The 22,928-nt window shown below is 52.4% G+C and overlaps 1 protein-coding gene across 1 annotated transcript; it reads right to left on the bottom strand.

Annotated features, from left to right (window-relative positions):
• Positions 1-4,998: 4,998 nt before the first annotated feature.
• Positions 4,999-22,757, bottom strand: TRIM27 (tripartite motif containing 27). The gene is made up of 8 exons (XM_047733274.1): positions 22,004-22,757; positions 20,760-20,855; positions 18,135-18,365; positions 11,365-11,387; positions 9,627-9,742; positions 9,466-9,498; positions 8,201-8,227; positions 4,999-6,613 (listed from the first exon to the last, which is right to left on the bottom strand). The coding sequence occupies exons 1-8, from the start codon at positions 22,421-22,423 to the stop codon at positions 6,018-6,020; spliced, it is 1,542 nt and encodes a 513-aa protein (XP_047589230.1). The 5' UTR covers positions 22,424-22,757; the 3' UTR covers positions 4,999-6,017.
• Positions 22,758-22,928: the final 171 nt, after the last annotated feature.

The raw sequence follows: 22,928 nt of genomic DNA, 5'->3' as shown, positions 1-22,928 counted from the left end.
TAAAAGCTTTTGATACATACTGTCCAACTGCCTACCAGAAAATCTGAAGCAACTAGATACGGCAAACCTGACCAACAAAAGATACTATGATTAAGCAGCAGAACGTTTTAATGGGTGAAACGTGGCAAGTCATTGTTCCAGAGCTTTATTAGTGAGGTTCGGCATTCATGTTTGCAGTTAGTTGCTTATCAATTCTTAGCGAGGTGTTCATCTTTCCTTATTCATTTGCAAGACTCATTAGATGAAAGATAAACCCTTGTGATAGGTTCTATTTGCCAAGAACCCAGGCAGAAATTCCTTTTACTATTTTTTTTAAGGTTTATTTATTTATTTGACAGGTAGAGATCACAAGTAGGCAGAGAGGCCGGCAGAGAGAGAGAGGAGGAAGCAGGCTCCCCGTGGAGCAGAGAGCCCAGTGTGGGGCTCGATCCCATGACCCCAGGATCATGACCCCGGGATCATGACCTGAGCCAAAGGCAGAGGCTTTAACCTACTGAGCCACCCAGGCGCCCCTCCTTTTACTATATTTTATCTTTTAATCTCATTGTCCCTTGTTTACTCAATTTTCATCTCATAGAAACTATAAGCTATAAAATTAACAAAGTTCCCTTAACAATCTTTAAAAACCAAGGTATGGTCATATTTGTTTCTCGTTATCATGCTATACATTTACTTGTATTCCTGGTCACTTTTGTCCCATCCTTATTTCTCTTTCTTCTTTTACGGCATGTCAAACTCCCTGCTCCTTTCTGGAATAAGGTGAGGTATAATTAAATATGTAAATTTTTTTTTTTAAGATTTTATTTATTTATTTGACAGAGAGATCACAAGCAGGCAGAGAGGCAGGCAGAGAGAAAGGAGGAAGCAGGCTCCCTGCTGAGCAGAGAGCCCGACGTGGGACTTGATCCCAGGACCCTGAGATCATGACCTGAGCCGAAGGCAGCGGCTTAACCCACTGAGCCACCCAGGCGCCCCAAATATGTAAATATTTTATTATTTACTGTGCAATAGGACCCGCCCATCCTACGTTTTTATGAAAACATCTTCCACAAGAGGGACTTTGAAGGACCTGAAAATTTTAAAGGGTAGAGGGAACTAAAAAGAAAACAAGCTGACAGTGGTCTATACCTATTTTAAAAAAATAATAATTTAATTCCCAACCTCTAAATCAATGTTTTGATTTAAAAACACATCTGATTCTTTATCATGTCCAAGATTGGCTTTAGAGTAACAGGGATAGGGTGGTGGGTGCCTACGTGGCTCAGTGGGTTAGGCCACTGCCTTCAGCTCAGGTCATGATCCCGGGGTCCTGGGAGCGAGCGAGACCCACATTGGGCTCTCTGTTCAGTGGGGAGCCTGCTTCTCTCCCCGCAGCCCCACCAGCCCAGCCAGCCTCTCTGCCTACTTGTGATCTCTGTCAAATAAATAAATAAAATCTTAAAAAAAAATAAAAAACAGGGATAGGGCAGAAATTCAAAGGTTACACTGGAAATGGGACTGGCCATAAATTGATTGTTGAAGCTAGGGGATGCTATAGGGTTTCCAAATCATTCCCTCATTTTGTGTGTGCTTAAAGGTTTCCATAGTGAAGGGTTCAGTACGGGGTGGTAAGGGAATCATTCATAATCTCATCAAAAGCATCTGTTAATACTTTGGCATATTTCTTTACGGTTTTAAAAAAATGTAGGTTGAGAAATGTGAAATCTCGACATGAAAATAAAAATCTCTGTTACATTCTTGTCGTGCATCACAAGTCCCAAACTAGATTTGGCAACTGCGTCCCGCACTATTATCCAGACACATCCTGTGCCTTCTGAATGAGGCATCAGGGAAGAGTGTACCTCAAAAAGTGACCTTCAAATGCCCTGATTTCATTCAAACTTCAAGGATGAAATTAAGCCCACAAATAAGCCAAATCTGAGGTATTTGTGCTTTCTCTCCAATAGGGAAAAAGGAACTGCGGCGGCCAATACTGTCATGGTCAGTTACAGTGTGGAGTTTGAAATCCGAGCTACCCGAGTCACACGCTAGCATGGCCAGTGCCTGTGATCTACCCCGGCGTGGCTGGGCTCACTCCTGTTCCGGAGTCCTGGCACAGGGGACTTCTTGGGTTAGGGGAGGTACTTGGGTCTTGTGCTTTAGTCACATGATCAAGGACAACTTCTACCACAGGCCTGAGCTCAGGAGTACCTGCCCCTCACCCTCAGAGTGAGGCGGTGGGACTGCGGCCTCCTCAGAGCAGGGCCATCTGTGCCACACATTGCACTTGCCCACAAATCAGCTTCTGTTGACACTGCATTTTCATTATTTTTCCTCCTCTTAACTGACTTCATGAACTTTTCCAGGAACAGAAGCCATGTTCTCGTCTCCTCCTGGGTAGTGAAGTTCCGCTGGGGTCCCCAACACTGGGTCATTGTGTCATTTGAATCAAAGAATCATTGTCACCCACCATTAGTGCACGAAGAGAGAAACTCTGAAGTTTTTTGATTTTGCTGGGAGGTGTGTGACTTCCATGGCAGACAACGGGAGGCATGGACAAATGGCTCATTTACTGTCAGGACAGCGATTAGCTTTCCATCTCCTACACGGCACTGGTGTTAGGCACTTATCCCAAGTGTTTCTCATCTTCTCCACTGCACATCCTGGGGGGCAGGACCCATGTTGTTTCCTCTTGTTCTCTGCCCTGGCCTCTTCCAGGGCGAGATGCTCTTCTCAGCCTGCCAGGCCAGTATCAGACACAACAGGGGCAGCTGAAGACAGTAATAAATATCCTGGGGCAACAAGGTCTAACCAGCGAGTGGTTGAAGTCCTGCTAATCAACAACTTCTGGCGTTCTGAGGAAAGGACAGGAGCCAAAAGGATGGTACTGGGCCCCGCGTTTGCCTTGAGCGCCCAAATCCTCATTCAACGAATTCAGATGTTGCCTACCTTTTGGCAGATGCGTAAATTTAGAATCATTTACAAGTTCATGCAACCTCATCCAGAATGGCAGGGTTGCTTTTTTTTAAATTAAAAATTTAAATAATGTTCGGGGCGCCTGGGTGGCTCAGTGGGTTAAGCCGCTGCCTTCGGCTCAGGTCATGATCTCAGGGTCCTGGGATCAAGTCCCGCATCGGGCTCTCTGCTCAGCAGGGAGCCTGCTCCCTCCTCTCTCTCCGCCTGCCTCTCTCTCTACTTGTGATCTCTCTCTGTCAAATAAATAAATAAAATCTTTTAAAAAAAAAATTTAAATAATGTTTAAATACCTAGGAACCCATAAGAACCAGAAGCTAACCAGTAACATACCTCTTTGCCATCCTCCCACACTCCACTGGTAACCACAATCCTTTGCTCATATTATAAAAAGGGTATCATGGAGCGCCTGGGTGGCTCAGTGGGTTAAGCCTCTGACTTCACTTGGGTCATGATCTCGCGGTTGTGGGATAGAGCCCCGCATCGGGCTCTCTGCTCAGCTGGGAGCCTGCTTCCCTTTCTCTCTGCCTGCCTCTCTGCCTACTTGTGATCTCTGTCAAATTAAAAAAAAAAAGGGGGGTATCATGAGGTATGTGGTCTCTTGACACCCCCTGACACCTCCCCCAGCATGGTTGGGAACACTCACTCCTGAAAGCACATCCATATCTTGCTGGGAGTCGTGTTGTTGAACCCGACACTCATCGCTGCTCTAGCTGCTGCGGCTATTAGAAAAATGCTGCTCCCAGAGCCCTGGGTGTCCTGGGGAGCCCCTGTAAGCCTGCAGACAGCTCCAACGCTGGCCCCAAGGACAGGCGTCCGCACCAAGGACATTTGCTCTGATGCCCGCAAGGCATCCTCTTTGCAAGCTCTTGCTCCTCCTCCCTGCCCCGTGAGCTAAGCTAGGTGAGACTGGAATGCAGTGTGAACTGGGACTCTCACCCAACGTCAGACCCTTACACGGAGTAGATAGCTCCTGGGAAAGGCAGGGGGCCCGGTCAGTGGACCAGCACAGGAGGCTTCCAGCCCACGCTCTGCCTTCCTGCCCACGAGTGCATCGTCCGCATATCCTGAGGGGAGGGGCGAGGTGTATGTGGTCAAGTGTTCCGTCTTTGTTTGGTTCCTGGCTCGGCTGCTTCCGGGCTGTGCACCTTGGATGAGCGAGGTGCCCCCCTGTGCTTCCGTTTGTGCATCTGTAAATTAAGGGCAGCCCTAGAAACTACTGTGTGCCTTGGTCCATGTCTGTTAGAGTATTTTACAAGCCGTATGTATGTAAACAGCCCTCTCCACAGGCCCTGAGTGTATTACGCCCCTTAACAGGATGAGATGAATGAATTAGGACCTCTATTAATGATCTTCAAATACGGAACCTCAGTGCTCTGACAGGACTAAGTATAGACCACACAATGTTGTCTTCTGAGGCCATGTCCAGATGCAGAAAAGATCCAAATCCCAGGAATGAGCTGTTCTCAACCTGGTGTTGCCTCCTCAGCACGGGGTGACCTTTGCATCCCTAAGGGCGGAGGCTGGTGGCTCTCAGCCCTCTGATCTATGCCAAGCGTTGCTGCGTTATCCCACTGCCAGCTATAAAAAGGGCTCAAGAGGGGGCACCTGGGTGGCTCAGTGGGTTAAGCCTCTGCCTTCGGCTCAGGTCATGATCTCAGGGTCCTGGGATCGAGTCCTGCATCGGGCTCTCCGCTCAGCGGAGAACCTGCTTCCTCCTCTATCTCTCTCTCTGCCTGCCTCTCTGCCTGCTTGTGATCTCTCTCTGTGAAATAAATAAATATTTTTTTTAAAAAAAGGGGGGGCTCGAGAGAACCCTTTCCTACTGAGGTTACAAGATCAGCCAGTACAGAGCCGCAGGCTTCTCCAGGCCTTGAGACCGTGACATGGTACCACCGGAGCAGTTTTATTGTCCAGTCTGACATAAAAGATTGGCCGGAGCAGGATTCTGGACCCACGAGGGAAATCAACACCCTTAACCAAGGCCTTCACTCCCACCCCGACCTCCACCAACCCAGTCCTACCAAGACCCAGAAAACAACAATGTAAACAACATCCATACTCACTTTATTTTCAAACAGAGGGCACGTATCCAAAGGGAAGCAGGACTAAGAACCACTGTGGGGGCCTGAAGTCATCTGCCTTAGCCTTCTAGCCCCAGAATGCCTCATGACCCGATGGCTATAGGGATGGAACTGCCCCTTAATGGTACACATCTCAGAAAGGTCAATTCCCCCATTCCCCAATGGAGGCACAAAGTCAATGGGCCCCCAGAATACTGCCTCAGAATCATTCCAGGGACGGCGTACGACTGACCGTCAGTCCACAAACGTGAGCGGGAGGGGATCCAGGAACCATGGATGGTGTTGGCAGAAAATTATCCTGGGTGAGGGGCGCCCAACACCAGGATGCACCTTCCGTTAGCATGAAGGGAGCAGACAGAGCCCTCGGAAAAGATGCAGAGGCAAAGAGCACATTGATTAGAACATTATCCCGGAACAGAGGTGGGGCCACTTCCCACCGTTACTGTCAAGTAACTGTAACGAATCAAAACACAGAGAAGCCTCTTTACTGGAGTTAATCAAACTACGGCAGAGTGGGAGTCAGGGCGGAGGTCCTATTCCCAAAGGAAATACTGGGACAGGGGGAGCCATGCTCACAGGGCCAGGTAGGTCCACTCTAAGTCCTCAGAAAGGAGCCCTGGTCCGGAAAACAGCAAACATCCACGATCACTATGTGGGGCTGAACCGGGGGGAGCCAGGTGAGCCGCGGCGAGGAATCTGGTCTGGCTCTCCAAGGTCATCCCTGCTCTTTACCCCTCCAGTGACGCACAGAACCAGTGTGGAAACACCGGAGGTGGACGTCGGGTGTTTATGTCTGGGCAATCTTCTGACAGTTTGCATGGGAAGGGAGAGGGCAGTGGATACCCGTCTCCCACAGCAGGGTCACGGGGAGCAGCGAGGACATCCAGCTGTGATACGTGGGAAGAGGCAAGGCAGCCAGACACCTAGGCCTGGGGCAGGGTCACGGCCAACAGCCCTCCCAGCCCTAGCTTGCCGCCTGCCTCAAGGGGAGGTCTCCATGGAATGAGCATGATTGCCAACGTGGCCAGAAAAGCCATCGATGCCGCTCATGGGGCAGATGATGAGGGGGGCTGCGCTCTTCCCCCCCGAGTAACTCAGGCTGAAGTAGGGCCGGACAGGCCCACAGAAGGTAGCATGAGAGAAAGTAAAGGTGTGACACCTCTCTGTCACGTTGTAGAAGGAGACCTCGCCAGCATCATAGTCCAAGAAAATGCCCACCCGCTGGAGGGGGGTCCGCAGGGGGAGGGCAGTCATCGGGGAGGTAAGAGCCCAGTACTCCTTCCCATACCACAAGGACACTGCCCAGAATCCGTTCTGGGGGGCCGAGGTGACTCCGCCTTTCCTGCACACGGAGTCTTCGCAGACACCTATGGTCCACTTGGCTTTATCTCCCACCTCTACCTCCCAATAATGTCTCCCAGCGATGAAGCACGGAGAGCCCAGGACACAGGGGAACAGATTGAACCGCTCGGGGTTGTCAGGCAGGTCCTGCTGGAGGTAACTGTACCGCACTTGCCGCAGGTTATCGGAGAGAATCAGGCTGGGGTAGGCCGTGTCTGGGTCCAGGGTCACGTCCACTGTGGAGACACGGGGGGGACGGGGCAGTCAGCCAAGGGCTGGGCGCACAGTGGAGGACACCCAGCTCGTGTCCCACCTCCCCCCAAGAAGAGAGCACGCACGCCCCACGAGAGGCTGCGTTCTCTCACGAAGGTCATCCTGGAGTTTACGCTCCACAAACTGTCTGCGTTGGCAGACTGCCTTTCTAAGCCAACAAACTTGGAAAGTACTGATTTCACCTCTGCTCCCTTTTGTAAAAACACCTTAAGCCACATTATCCATTATAAACTTAATTCCCTACTTAAATTTTAGCCTTCTGGGTATGTGAACAGGGGACTGCAAACCTGTACCACTCAGGGGCGCAGTCAGCCGGGTGTCTGACTCTTAGTTTCGGCTCAGGTCCTGATCTCAGGGTCCTGGGACCGGCCTGTGACGGGGGGTCTGCCCGGGCTTCTATCCCTCCCTCTCCTTCTGTCCCTCCCCACCACTTGTTACAAACACACACTAAGATAAATAATCTTTAAAAACAAAAAAACCCCAAATCACTATTTTATACCCTTCATTCCATGAGATCTTACTCAGCACCTGCAAACTCCTTCATCCTTTTCTAAGGTCCGTGCAACACCCGCATCTCCCTCCAAACACCGCTGCTCACCAGCCTTCACCCTCGCCCTCTCCCGAACCTAAACCCATCCTCCCTGTCCTGGTTTTCCAGTCTTGCTCAGGCTAAACACTCCCAACATGGTGTCCCAGGACCACGGCTCAGCAGGTTGAAGGGCTCCCACGGAAGGTTCGTGATGAGCAACCGTGGAGGGGACCAGGAGTGCCAGGTCCTAGATTCGTGGTTCACCCACCCACCCGCGCACAGCAGTCACCGCTCTGTCCCCCAGGCCATGGGTGTGCTCCCCCCATCAGACAGCGAACTCCAGCCTCTTTCGCGCCCACAGAAGCCCACACGCTGTTCAACAGTGTGGGACACGCACGTGGTCTCCAGCTAACACTTGCTGAAAGAACGAAACACGGGAGGACACCATGGCGAGAACACCTGTTGCAGGCCTCTCTCCACGGGGAGGGTGCCGCGCCCCCATGGGAAGTACACACCTAAGATGCGAACACCCCCAGGAGCACAGAACTACCCAGTCTCCGGACCCTTCGGTGACAGTGACGGTCAAGGACAGCTTCCACTCCTGCCCCGGCACAGGGAAGGCATGACCCGAGATCCCCACACTCCCCAGCACTCAGGAGAAGAGCCGAACCCCCTAACTCTTTCTGGAAGGATGACTGCTTTCTGCAGAGCACACGCTGCCCTGAGGGCGGGCAGGCGGCAGGACCCCTGTTTGGGGACTGCGCTTTCTACTCAAGCGCCTGACCTTGATTTCCTCCTACTCCAAAGGCCACCAGCTTCAGCTCTGAGGCATTTTAGGAGGTAAAGATACTGTAAACGCATAGAACAATCAATGGTTTTTTTCATGGTTGCTGTTTATCTCTTTGATACACGTCATCTAGAGAACCCCAGTTCAGGCAATTTCCAAGACCATTCACAACAGCAGTTAGGTGTTTAGGAGTTTTACTCCTGTTTACATCACCTTCTTATCTCCATCACCTACCTGAGTATAACTGAGCTTCCCTCAATTCTGAAAGAACAAGAGAGAAGAAGTTACGGATTTGTGAGTATTTCCAAGAACTACCGAACCGAACAGCCAGAGCCCACGTGAAGCCAGGGTCTCAGGAGACAGCTGGGGACTGCGGTCATCGGCCGTGGGCTGCCGTCTCTACCAACATCTGACTCCATCGTTCAACCAAGAGCCCTAAAGCAACAGGGACTGGGATATTTGGGTGGAAGGGTAACCATGTGCCTGAGACGGGGAGCAAATGGGGTCAAACTGAGCCAAGATCAAGGATTCCGCCCTCCAGCGGGCAGCTGACCCTGCAGCGGGAAACACGGTTCCACGTCCCCAGTCATGCGCAACTCTCGGCTCTCCGAAGCCACCTCTGTTCCATGGCTGGGGGGCTCCACTCGTGGTTGTCCACCACTGTGTGGGGGCGAACACCACCACTCCCTTGACCAGCACTTAACAGCAGACAAAGCATGTTCACAAACAAGCTCTCATGAGCCTTTAAGTGGCAGGAGAGAAGGAGAAATCAGTGTGAACCAGTCAAGGAAAGTCCTGCCTTCCGGTGTCACCCACTGTGTCTAGGGCAGCCTGTCCCTATTTGTGTGATTGTGGAAGACACTGGAGTGTCTCCTACATAATGTATCTGGAACAACAAAATGCAAACAAAGTCTTAGGATACATTGCACAGGAAATCACCTGAGATTAGGGGGATTTGTGATTTGTAACAAAGAAAAAAAGGGTTTCCCTATTTCAAATCCCAATACACTGTCCAGGATTTTTCGCATTTAGGATACAGCCAAATCTTTATTGAATGTGGCTCATGGAGAGAAAATTTTACAATTAGAAGGCCTTCCCTTGAATACCTAAGCCACTGTATTTAGTAAGCGCTTGCTTGACTCCCCAGTCCTGGCCAGCACCAATGCCCATGAGCGGGAGGGGCTCGGCAAATTACAACTTTAAATACTGCCTCAAGTGAAATGCAGCTAGGATAGTTTCTGTTCATTCTTCTTCCCAATTAAAGAAAGAATTAAGCAAATTCTGGATTAATTTTCAGATTGCCTGTTTTTCAGCCCCATTAATAGAGACTGAGAACTGAGTGCGCGCAAGGCCATTAACTGAAACAAAGAAAAGGAGGACTCGGAAGATGAGAGAGGCTGCTTGGGGTGTCACCCCTGCCTGTCCCCCCACTTTTAAAGCAGATGTCTATCTTCCCAGGAAACTTCAACATCAAAAGCCCAGTAAATATATAAATTTACCTTGGATTTTCTCCATATCTGACTGCATTTTTTCTAAGGGGAGAAAAGAAGACAATCAGTTTTCATCCCACACCTAGCTGAGAAATATATCCTCCTCTCAGGCAAGACAGACATCCAGAGCACGAATGCATTCTCCTGACGGACGCCTCTTCTCCTATTACCTGTGAACTGCTTCAGGCTCTCGGTCAGGAATAGACATTTCTGCGCAAAAATGTGGATTTTCTCTTGCAGATCTGGAGGTGTGATCCAGGGCTCAGGGATCCTGATTCTTTCCGCTCTAAGTTTAAAAAAAAAAAAAAAAAGTAAATCCCTCCCCCAACCCCACACCTTGAAGAGCCCAGACAAAGCCCAGGTTAAGCCAACCGGCAGTCTCTAAGAGCAGCCACGCCAGCTCCCCCCACCTCCTCCTAGACTGTACTGCTCAACACGGGAGCAGGAGAAACAGCTTACTCACGTTCACTACCCCCACAGCCCCGAGCTCATGGATTTTCAAATGGCTCGTCCTCAAAAAGGGTTACGGAACTTAACTGAATACAAGGCTGACCTTGCCAGAAAGCCCTGGATTCCTAGACAAGATCCTGGAGATCCAGAGTGGGCAACAAGCCAGAGCCCTCAGGTTCCCAAAACGGTGAGAACCCTCCAGACAGGTACCCGCCCTGCTCAGGTCCGTGGCGAAACTGGACTGCCGGATGCCTCTCTAATATCCCGTCTCCCATCATCCAAGTTCTATAGGGTTCATGGCTGTCCAGTCTAGATGTGACCCTGTGACTGAGTTCTGCCCAATAAGAGGTAAGGAGTGTTTTGTGGCAGTTTGAGAAGCCTGCTGAAAAAAGGACTATGCTGTGACTTCTCTCCCCCAGGCTAGGTGGCATTCCAGCAACCATCGCACTGTCATCTCAGGCTGTCACATCGAGGCAGGAGAGTGAAGGGAAGGAGACCAGCAGCCCAGCCCAGGGGTCCCTACCTGCACACTTCCTACATGGCGACAACATCTTAAATTGTGTTTACGCCTTAAGCCAATGACATTTTGGGATTCCTGTCTCATACGGCCACAGCCAAACACTAATGTCACGGAGTGCGAGGCTCTGGACACATGTATGCCCGTGCTGGACCAGAACCAGACTGGCCTCAGACAGCAAAAGTGACAAGTCAGGGCAGTAATCGCTGGGGCATCTGGCTGGGGCTGGACATGCACTAACTCCTCTCCCTCAAAACCCTCAACTCTACCCACACAGTCTACCCCCCCGCACTTGCAGCCAACCTACTCCACCTACACGGCCCGGCCCGGCCCCTCAAACGCTCCCAAGCAGCCCTGCGGCCCGCCTCTGGAGGGTCTTCCCCGTCCAGTATCTGAGCCAGCTTCAAAGCCAGTCTCTGCCCTGTGGGCATTCCTGCACAGGGAGCACGTTCCCCACGCCGACCCCGCCGGCCCGCGCAACAATGAGAACAAGGGCCAGGACCCAGGAAACTCACACGAATTCGGTAACTCTGAGCCAGTCACACTCTTCTAAGACCGAATTTTCCCCACAGAGGGACTGGGGTGCGGGTGGGGGTCATTGGGGGAGGACTCTGAAACCCGGAGGCAGCGATGACCACAAGAAACCCTGCACTGTGCCCATGTGTGTAGGAGCCTCCACTCTCACCATGGCTACGTCCTCATGAACCATGGCAGCCCCAGCCACCCACGCCCCCTCCCGGCTTGTCCGGAAGTCCCAAGCTTTATGGAGAACTGGTCCATCCAGCTCTGTATACTCGAGTGACTTGTGCAGAGACGGGCAGGGAACATGTCACTCTGGTGAGCTGTCCTTCTCCGGCTCTGGGCTCCTTCCAGGATTCACGAGCATGAGGCAAAAACAGCCTCCTCACTTGCTTTAACACTGGGGAGGGGGAATATGGTACCTGCTCAGTGTGTCCCCGATGTCCTACAAGAGAAAGGAAAAGGATGACCATGAGAAGTCGTAACTTCAGTTCTCTTTCAGCTGTTTGCTGAAAACCCAGCTAACCTGACCCTCCTGCGAGAAGCCAGGGGAACAAGGCTCACAGTCTAGGAGCAAGAAATCTGGGAAGCGCCACTCACTACCCCGGCATTTCCCGTGTACCGCTCCTGCCCCACCAGCCAAGGATCTCAGTTTCAAGCTTCCTAACAAGCGCTCCACCAGTGGAACCACAACGGCCTACCTATCCAGCTTGCTTTGACCTTTTATTGTGAAATAATTTCAAATATGCAGAAGAGCTGCTAGCACAGAGCTCCTGTATATTTCTTTCCAGATGATTATATCCACGTTTATATTCAGAACCATTTGAAAGATCACTCTTTACATTCTCTAATGTGTCCCTGCCCCCTAAGCCTTCCGTATTTCCTAAGGGCAAGTACATTTTCTTACACAACTACAGTAGTTATAAGCAACAGTGATCTAAAGATCAATGAATCGAGGGTCTAAATGAACCTTTATCTAACCCACAGTCCAGAGCCCAGTCTGACCAGTCTTCTTAACGAAGCTCCTCCCAGCTGCTCCCCTCCATGACCATTCTGCACACTTAGCATCACAACACATATCTGGAACAGTCCCTTCGCACGGATCTGTCTTTCATGGCAGTGCCGTTGGTTTCACGCACGCTGTGTTGTCTACAGGTGGCCATCCCTCCACGGCGTCTGTCAGCTCTTCCCCGCGTGACTAAGGCCAAGCTGTATCATCTTTGGCTAGAGCATGGTATGTCCTTCTAAAGGTACATGATACTCGGGTGCCCCTGATGGCTCTATTTTGATTGCTGTATAGCTACTATCTTTCTTTTTGTAACTAAGAACCAATCAAAAAGTGATACTTTGAAATTATGTTAATACTCCAACCCTTATCAGACTTCCTTACCAGATTTAGCATCCATTGATAATCACTGCCTGAATTACCTTTTACTATGATGGTTATTAAAGGGTCATTGGCTAGCTTCAAAATTCCTTCTATATTAATCGACATTTTACTAGGAGTGATTTCCCCATTTATTATTATATGGACCCATGTATTCTTATTTTATTTAACAGGGTATAATCCATCACTGTTTTTATTTATTTTGGTGCTCAAGAAGTCTGAAACTGGGTCAGAGTCTCCATCACTTTTTATCCTATCTCTTCCCACCCCATTTTCCCCACTCCCATCTGGTTTATCCTTCCTGTTTCCTCTGCAAAAATAAGCAGATACTTTTTTCTTACACAAAAAGTAGCATACTCTATATTTTCTGTACTATGATCTTCACTTAAGAGCACATTCCTGGGGGCGCCTGGGTGGCTCAGTGGGTTAAGCCGCTGCCTTTGGCTCAGGTCATGATCCCAGGTCCTGGGTTCAAGCCCCACATCGGGCTTTCTGCTCAGCAGGGAGCCTGCTTCCTCCTCTCTCTCTGCCTGCCTCTATGCCTACTTGTGATTTCTCTCTGTCAAATAAATAAATAAAATCTTTAAAAAAAAAAAAGAGCACATTCCTGGAAACCACTATCAGTTCAGAGGTTATCTTCCTTACTCTTCTACACAGTTGCATAGTATTCCACTTCATACACACACAGTTGGTTCAACTACCTTTTCTTGGTTTGGAAGGTGGTCCCCCCCACCCCGTATTTTGCAGTTACAATGTTACACTAGTACCTTGTACGTATATATTTCTGTACCTACTTTCATACTTGAGTATATCTTCAAGGTAAATTCCTGAAAGGACTCTTGGTCAAATTCTAACTGCATGTATACTTTCGTTAAATGCTGCCAAAACAATTTGTCTTCCCACCAGTATGTGAGTTTCTCTCTCCTACATCCTTGCTAACGGTGTACTGAATTAAGAAAATTTTGCTATTCTAATGGGGGAGAAAGGGTATTATAGTATGGTTTTTAATTAGCATCTCATTAAAAGTACAACAGAACGCTTTTTCACAAATTCATGTCCAGTTTCATATTTTTTTGCAAAGTGCCTATTCATATCTTTTGCTCATTTTTCTGTAGAACTTGCCCACCTCACAATTTTTTGAATGTTCTTTATATACTATTTCTATGGTCCCTATTTGTGATATTTGCTGCAATTTTCTTTCAATTTGACACTGGTCTTTTGAAGACTTATTTGTTATTTTAGAGAGAGAGAGTCTATATGTGCATGGGAGCAGAGAGAGAGGGAGAAAGAATCTCAAACAGACTCCTGCTGAGCACGGAGGCTGACATGCGGCTCAGTCCTAGGACACTGAAATCATGACCTTAGCCAAAATCAAGAGGTGGACACTCAACCGACTTAGCCACCCAGGCAACCTGTGACACCGGTCTTCTGAATGGTTACAGTGTCTGTGTGTTTCTCTGTGGTGCTACCATGAGCTGTCTTAGCCACACCGGCATCACAGGATGTTCTCATGTCTAACAGGGTCAGTTCCCACCCCAGTTCTTCGTTCTCAGTGTTTCCCAGCTATTTTTATGGGCTTATTTTTCTATCTGAAATGTACCATCCATTTGTCTAGCTCCAGATAAAGTGTGTTGTGGTTTTGTTGATATTGCATTAAGTTTATAAATTAACTTAAGATGAACTGACTGGATGATGCTGACATGTCTTAGACAAGAACAAGAAATGTCTTTTTATTAGTTCAAGTCTACCTTGTGTCCATCAGGAGTGTCTTATAATATTTTCCACACAGGTTTTCACATACTGTTTATAAGTTTATTTACATTTATTCCCAGGTATTTTGCCTTTTTCTTTTTTTTTTTTAAAGATTTATTTATTTATTTATTTGACAGAGAGACAGAGATCACAGGTAGGCAGAGTGGCAGGCAGAAGGAGAGGTAGAAGCAGGCTCCCCACTAAGCAGGTAGGCTGATGTGAGGCTCGATCCCAGGACCCCGGGATCATGACCTGAGCCAAAGGCAGGTGCTTAACCAACTGAGCTACCCAGGTGTCCTCTTCTGTTTTTCAATAGGAAATGGGGTATTCTTTCCTAAAATGTCTTCTGATGGTTATCTGCACAAAGCCTGCCGATTTCTGTCTGTTAACCTTACATCCTGCTGCCTTGCTGAATTCTTTAATTAATTTTAGCACTGATTCTTTATAATTATATAACATATATTTTCCAAATGACATGGTTTAATGTCTTTTATAACACTGTTCTTTTTCATTTTTTTCTTTTTAAGATTTTTATTTATTATTTGACAGACAGAGATCACAAGTAGGCAGAGAGGCAGGCAGAGCGAGAGGAAGGGAAGCAGGCTCCCTGCTGAGCAGAGAGCCCCCAGAACCCCGGGATCATGACCTGAGCTGAAGGCAGAGGCTTTAACCCACTGAGCCACCCCTTTTTCATCCTTTTTTAAAAAGATTTTATTTTCAAGTAAACCCTACACCCAACACGGGGATCGAACCCGACCCTGAGCTCGAGAGTCACCTGGCTCCACCCACGGAGCCAGCCAAGTGCCCAGGCTTTTCCCACTCTTATGCTTGCAACTGCTTCATCTACACGGGCTGAAACCTCTGTACAAGGGTAACAGAGGCAGACAGCGGTGGGCATCTTGCCTCTTCCTGACCTCGGTGGGAACGCATCTGGGTGTCTCCTCGAGGAAGACTTCACTTGCTTTTCCAGTGACATCCGCCTCAGCCCTGTCTCCCTCTCATTCCACGTCCGTGACCCCCTCTTTCTTCTACAGAACCATCTCTTCAAAAATGTCCTCACGAATATCCTCCGCCTTAAAAAAAAAAAAAACACTGAAGACCTCCAGGGCCCGTCCCTGCAGCGCACAAACGCACGCCGGACGCGTCCCCAGCACAGGCGAGCCCGCGTCCGTTGGCGGCTCCCGGGCGCCCGGAGGCGGGAAGAGCCCGCGGCCCGGAGCTCCCGGATGCAGCCGGGAAGCGCGCGGGGCTCGTCCTGCAGCAGCGGGCCCTGAGAGAGAGGGACTGACCGGCTACAGGCGGGAACCATGACAAAAGGACTCGCGGTGAAAGAAATCCGAGGCAAAAGGCCAAGTACTACAGGCAAAGCCGGGAGACAGGCAGACCGGAACGAGCGACCGTTCCGCGGACACAAGGTGTCCTTCTGCAGCGAGGCCCGCGTTCCAGAGCGACACAGCTGTGGTGACCGAACACTCACTTCCTGACCCGCCGGACGCGACCGAGTCGCAGACCCTGAAACGGCTGAAATGACGAACTACTGCTGCACGTATTTTATGACCAGAACAGAACAAACCCAAGCCCTCGGCTCCATCTTACGAAGCCCTAAGGCGGGCGCACCTGCGTGTCCCGCATCTGCACCACAGCAGTCCCGTGAGAGTGAGCGTCACCCAACGAGGCCGACCGGCCCCGGGACACGAGCACTTGGCCGCCTGAGGAACCCCCGTGTCTCACAAGCTACCTGCGAACCGCCCCAGCCTTCAGAGCGAATGTTCTCCTCACGCCTGCTCACCAGCCGCAGGGAACCTGCTTTCCCACGTCGGGAGAACAGAAGCCGCGGGTTCCTGACACCCAACGTCGACTGCCCGGAGCACCCACCTGCCCCCGCCTCCCGCAGAGGATCAACCAAAACCACCTCCTAGACGCGCTCCTCAGTCGCCTTCCGCCTGTCTTCTCGGCACAGCCCGGAGGGGCAAGTTCATCAATCACAGCTTCAGCGACTCTCCGCACCCGATCCTTACCCAGACTCTTCTGCAGACTCTTTTCCACCAAGTTCAGCTCGTTTCATTTTTTTTTTTAAAGATTTATTTGATAGACAGTGATCACAAGTAGGCAGAGAGGCAGGCAGAGAGAGAGGAGGAAGCAGGCTCCCCGCTGAGCAGAGAGCCCAATAGGGGCTCGATCCCAAGACGCTGGGATCATGACCTGAGCCGAAGGCAGAGGCTTTAACCCACTGAGCCACCCAGGCGCCCCTCAGCTCGTTTGTTTAAGCATCCCTCCCCGGGAGCCCCACCGGCCCACCGTCCTCATGGCCTTTCTCCCTGACACAGTCACCTCCTCGCACCGGTCCCCACTGCCCCGACCGCGGCCCCTGCCCAAACTGCTCACTGCGGCAGTACCTCTGCTGGCATCAGTGACGCCCACGGCTTTAAACCACTCGGATGTCAGACCCCAAGGGCCTGAGACTCTGCTGTCCGCTCCCTCTTTCCTGGTCCTACTCTGCGTCTCTGGCCAAGTGTTCCCACTGAAAACTCCTCCTTTTCTCCCTGGCAATTAAATACTGGTGTTCACTAAGGCTCAAGGCTAGGCCTTCTCGGGAGTCTGAAGCAGGAGCCAGGCAACTTTTTCCTAAAGGCTGGATGGTACATATTTTGGGTTTCGTAAGCCGTGCACCATCCAACAAGTGCAACTCTGCTGGGCTGCAGCGGCGGAAGGTAAGCGCGCACAGTACGTCCGGGGACATGTGTGGCTAATGCTGACATATGGACAATGGAGCCTGAGTTTTATATGATTTCACTTATTGTGAGATAAAATGCTTCTGATTCTTCCCAATCATTAAAAACTGTAAAAATCAGGGGTGCCTGGGTGGCTTGGTCGGTTAAGCACCTGCCTTTGACTCGGGTCATCTCAGGGTCCTGGGATCAAGTCCCGCATCAGGCTTCTTGCTCAGCAGACAGCCTGCTTCTTCCTCTGCTGCTGCTCCCCTTGCTTATGCTCTCCCTCCCTCTCTCAAAGAAATAAAATCTAAACAAATAAATCTGTAAAAACCAGGGGTGCCGGGGTGAGGGGGCTCAATCGGTTGAGCGTCCAACTCTTGACTTCAGCTCAGGTCATGATCTCAGGGTAGTGGGATCGAGCCCCCGGTCGGGCTCTGCACTGAGTGTGGTTGCCGGCTTCAGATGCTCCCTCCCCCTCTCCCGCTGCCCCTTCTCCACTAAAAACAACAACAGAAACACCGAGAAAACAAAGAAACAAAAAACACACACAAAAAGTCCCCAAAACTGTGAACACCATGCTTAGCCTGCAGGACATACAAAAGCGGAGGGTGGGGCAGTTTGCTGACTCCTGCCCTAGGCCTCCATACGACCTTTATCAACACCAGTCATGCCCACGGCTCACTTCTCTCCCATTTGCCCTCCACAGCAGATCATAAACTCCAGGAGAGCTTCCTCACTACTTAATCCTGCTGCCTGGAACATTGCCTGACCCTGAACAGACAATTCACACGCACCGAACGCACAGCAGCTCCTGTCCTGCGGTCCCGCTGAGGTCAGCGCAGCCGGATCACCCGGGATCACCCGGGATGGCCAGGGATCGCCTGCACGACACCTTGTCGCAAGCAGGGACCACTCGGCCAGCCGCCCCCACTCAAGGGCTCACTGTTTCGTGGCCGGGCCGGTACACACACAGAGGTTCACGTTACAAGATACTGCACTGAGACAGTCTCTAAATGGCATGGGGGCCGAACCCCTCATTCCATGGGGTCACCGGGCCTGGAGAGGTCAAGAGGCTTGCATGTGATCAGACCAGGTGGCACAGGACGGGCCTGGGCATATGTTCCTCTTTTGCCCTTTCTGTGAGACCACCCAACCGCCCGATCCAAGCCGTGGGGACCGGAGCTCCCGCGAGGCAGGTCTTCCCTCTGACAAGCCAAGAGCTGAGCCAGGGCCCGCCAAGTGCCGGAGCAGACAGGGGAGGAAGGGCCCTGAGCTGCCCGGCAAAGAAAGAAGGGAGACGTTGGGGCAGGGCTGCGCTGGCGGGCGCCGCGAGCCTCACCTGCAGGAGCTCCCTGGTGGGCTGCTGCTGCTTCTCCTCCAGCTGCGCAATCAGGCCGCTCAGGTGGGAGATGTTGCAGGAGAACTGGGTGATGGCGCCGTTGATGCTGTTGTAAATGGCCAAATCCAGCTCCTCGAGCCGGGCCAGGAGGCGGTACTCGTGCTCCTTCAAGGAGTGGTAGAGCTGCTCGAACTCCCAGACGATCTTCTCCCTCTCCATCTGGGTCAGGCTCTGTGCAGACGACAGGGAAGGGCGCTGACCGGAGGGAAGGCTCCCTCTAGAGCCTTCGTGTTTGCTCCCGACTCCCCAGCCCAAGAGCTCATCATCTCATCCCAGCATCCTGTTCACTAGCTCCCAGTGTCAGGCTTTACGGACTGGACACACAGTGGCTGAGAGGCGAGTCGCCCCGGGGATAATAAAGCTATCAGTCCCATGACAGTCGTCCCAGATGTGAGGCCAGGACGGCCCACACTGCGAGAGCTGGTACAGCCTCCACAGGAGCACAGGGCAGTCTTGTCCCCTGTGGTCGGAGAGCAGACGGGGCTTCCTGACAGGGGAAACAACACTGGAAGGACGGGCAGAGCCAACGATTCCGTCCGGCAGAGCCATGAGCACAGAGGGGAAGCCAGAGAAGGTAAGAGGGTAAAACGGCCGGCAGGCCAGGTGGGGCAAGACTTGTGGCAACTGGGAGCCACGGAAGACGCCAGGGAAGGGATGGGGTCAGCCAGGTGCCACACGGTGGTGGACCGGGACTGGGACCATGGCCCTGAGGCCCTTCCTGTGTAGCCCGGACCCCGTTTCTGGCTCCCCGCAGTGTTCCTCAACCACCCCTCACAGCCGTGGGTGCCGCTCATTCTCCTGCAGATTTGTTTCTGAAGCCAGGGTGCCCTTCCTTCTCCCCGCACACCCCCCGACAGGACTCTAGGGCTCTGTGCTCAAGAAATCATCAGCAACTCCCTTTCTTTACTCCTGGGGAAGGAAGATTTTCTGGGGCACGGCCACATATGGCCCACAGAGCCAAAAACACTGTCCGACCCTTTCCGGAAGCTTGTTGACACTTGCTCTCAGCTCCCCTCCCCAAGCATCTTCCCGTTAACGGTCCTCTCTGTCCCTCTCACAGCCCTTCCTGGGCACTCACTGGACCGCACACACCTTCCTTCCAAGTCGCTTTGGTAAGGTTACAGCTCCCCTCAGCTAGAGTCTTTCAAAGACACAAGTGATACAACATAACCTTAGAAATGGAAAACTAAGGGGCACCTGGGTGGCTCAGTGGGTTAAAGCCTCTGCCTTCGGCTCGGGTCATGATCTCAGGGTCCTGGGATGGAGCCCCGCATCGGGCTCTCTGCTCAGCAGGGTGCCTGCTTCTCTATCTCTCTCTCCCTGCCTCTCTGCCTACTTGTGATCTCTGTCTGTCAAATAAATAAAATCTTAAAAAAAAAAAAATGGAAAACTAAAGCTGAAATTGGCCGTAAAGAACAACTGATTCTCAGCTTCTAGAAGGTGCTGCTCCTGGCAGGCTGGTTTGTTGGGGCGGCGGGGCCGGGGAAACGAAGGGACAATTTTGCCCAGCGTGGAACTCCCTTGGACGGCAGGACATTTGGCATCTCTGCCTTCTCTCCCCAGTGACTCAGTTCCTCGAGTGACAACCAAAGGAACAGCCACACACCACAGGAGGGAAGGAGAGGGCAGCACCTGCCTTGATGAAAACCACAGGTCGAGTCCAACGTCCTCACTCCACAGAGGAGGAAGCAGGCCAGAGACGGTGTACCATTCTCCCCGTCTATCCAGCAGGGAGGGTCAGAACCAGAAGTATGTCCAAGTGTCCTGACTCTCAGGGAAGGGCTTTTTCTGCCCTGACAGTCCTCCCACAGGGGACACAATGGCTGTGTGTGTGGGGATTCTATGCAGATGCGCCAGGAGACTGTCCAACCGGCAGCCCTGTTTTCAAGCTCAGGGAGATGAGGTCTCAGGGAGGAGTGTGGGGGCACAACAAATGGTGGAATCCGACGTTCCCTGCCCAAAAGTCCTTTACGACACCCTGTCCAGGACTGACAAAACCTCACAAGTTTGTTAACAGTTTGCTCCTCTTGAGAATTTCTCATATTTTATTTACTGTTAAAAAAAAACAAAACTGCTTGAGCACCTCTGTGGTGGATATAAGGATTTATTATAAAAGTCTCCATACTTTGTATTTTTTTTTAAATTTTTTGGTCGTCAGAACAAAAGCCCCATATATCCTATCACAAATGGGCACATCCGTCCCCTCCTCAGCCACCCTTAGCAGCCATCTACAGAATGGCGCCAAAGGAGGCTAACTGTGCCCAAGAACTTCCCCTACATCAGTGTCGTCAAGGATCAGCCCTGATCTACACAAGACTAGCAGGATAAACTTCCAATAGGTCAGATCCCCACAGGTTCCAACTCAGCTCTTCTATCTCTTCCCCCCGAAAGTGGGACTCCTCTGGTTCTCCAGGTGAGCTCCCCACTCCCACCTGGGGCTGTCTCACCCACAGCTGAAGTTCTGGGCGTCCTGATGCGCTAAGGGTAAGGGAAGTAACGTTAGCCTTACAAAACACAAAGTGGCCTGCAGAAGTGGTGTCATCTGTGAATTCCAAATCCCCTTACCAAGAGTTCAGCCCGTGCCTGCTCCCCCTGTGCCCGACGCCTCTTCTTTAAGTCCTTCACTCTTTTCAGGTGGTCCAGCTGGTTCTGGATTTGCTCCTGAGGAAAGCACAAACAGGTGCACAGTTCAAGACTAGGCAGACCTTAGCATCAGCACAGCTCACGTGCTTATCACGTGCAACCACTCCTGAGGCCATGTCCCTGCTTAGCGCCTGTCCTTGGACTTCCTGCCACTGGCAGGGCACAGGGGTCTCCACACCTCTCTGTGGCAGTCTGTGTGTATCTTAAACTGGTGGGTCACCTGCCCATGCCTGGACGGATACCGCACGGCTCAGTGGAAAGGTGAGTGGACTATGAGGCTTAGAGCTGGGTTGTGGCTCTCCAGACACATACAGAGAAAATGAGTTAACGTCTCATTTTCCTCACATGTGGCATAGGCGATTACTACTCCAGAGTTACTGCCAGTGTAAAACAATATATCCAAAAGTACCATGAATAATAAGTGATTAATTATGCACAAACGTACACACATTTAAACATAACTGTATACCTTTCTGTCCTCCAGCCGGCAAATACACAGATAACAGAATGTTGCCTTACAACTGTTCTAGTCAACACTTTGTTTCCATGTCATTGTTTGGCCATGCGCCTCCACCGGTCCAACGATTCACAAAGAGCTACCCACTCATTTGATTCCGTGTAATCTTCATGGTAACTGTGTAATCTGGTTAAAGGACTTCAGCGGGAAAGAGCTGCTCTTTTCCATGGGCTTCTAGAACAGGCCGGAGCACAGGGAAGCGCTGGGGAAATGCTCACAGACTAAGTGATGGGCACCTGCGGGCGGGGCACAGAGCCAGTTGACGTCCGAGTGTGTTTTGTGTGAGATCACCCGTGATCCGATAGGAGCACGAGCTTGGCGGTGGGTGCCTGCTTTTACGCACATCCTTTACACCGTCAGGGAGCGGGCGGGTTCTCGGTGTGTAACGTGCCGGAGAGCGGGGAGACCCAGGGGCCCCTCGGGGCGTGGGGGGGAGGCGCGGGGGGGGGGGGCACTTCTGGCTTCCTCACCAGCTACAGGTTCTCCCAAATCTGAGTGCGGAGGCTCTGGAGCGGACAGAGAGGAAATGACGGCTGTGAACCACACGTCCGGCTCAGCCATTTTCTAGGCGGAAAAGAGGAAGCCCCTTGGCTCTCTCCTCCCTTTGTCCGCTCGCGCTCCCGCCCCTCCCTCGCCGCGCTGCCCTCACCTTGAAGCCCTCCACCGCCTCCTCGAGCGGCAGCACGCTGTGGCCGCGGTGCTCGCGGGAGCGGTCGCACACCACGCAGATGGGCATCTGGTCCTCCTCGCAGTACAGCTTCAGCGGCTCGCGGTGCTTCTCGCACACGCCCATCTCGCCCCCGGGCCCCGACGGCCGCTCGGTGCGCAGCTGCTTCACCAGCTGGGTCACGTTGGCCAGGTGCCGGTTGGGCCGCATGTGCCGCTGCGGGAAGGTCTCCCGGCACTGCGGACACGACACGTTGGTCTCCGCCGCGCCCCAGCAGCGGGTGAGGCACGCGCAACAGATGTTGTGGCCGCAGTCGAGCATCATGGGCTCGGCGAAGTACTGCAGGCACACGGGGCAGGTGGTCTCCTGCTGCAGGCACTCGGCCACGCTCCCGGAGGCCATGGCGCGGGCCCGCGGGGGCGCACGGGCATGGGCCCCGGCGCCCAGCTCTGCGCGGAGCCCAACTCTGCCGCGCGCTCTCCCGCTCGCGGCTTCCGGGCGGCGCGGGGAGGCGGGCGGGCGGAGGGCGGTGCCTGCCGGCCCGGATCCCGGGCGCGCGCGCGCGTGCGGGTCCCTGGCGTGGCTCGGGCCTCCCCGCGCTGCGGTGCCCCCGCCGACCGGGCCTGGGGGATCGCGCGGCCCCGCCGAGCCCCGCGGCTGCGCGAGGGGCCGCCGAGGGGCGCCGCCGGCCGGACTCGCGCAGCCGGCACTCGGGGCGCGCAGGACAACGTGGCCGCGTCCGAGCGGATCCAGGCGCGAGCGGAAGGGGCGGCCCCAGGGCGGGGCTTGGCGCGGGCCCCTGTCGCGATGCGCTTTAGCGGCCTCGGGGGCGCACGGTTCCTCCCGGAGCGAATGGGGAGGCCCCGCCAGCGCCCGGGGCGCGGCGCGGCGCGCGGGGGCGAGCTCC

This window comes from Lutra lutra, chromosome 6 (assembly GCF_902655055.1).
Source record: "Lutra lutra chromosome 6, mLutLut1.2, whole genome shotgun sequence".
Lineage (NCBI taxonomy): Eukaryota > Metazoa > Chordata > Mammalia > Carnivora > Mustelidae > Lutra > Lutra lutra.
The sequence above is the reverse complement of the archived record's forward strand: the minus strand, read 5'-3'. Positions and strand labels throughout refer to the sequence as shown.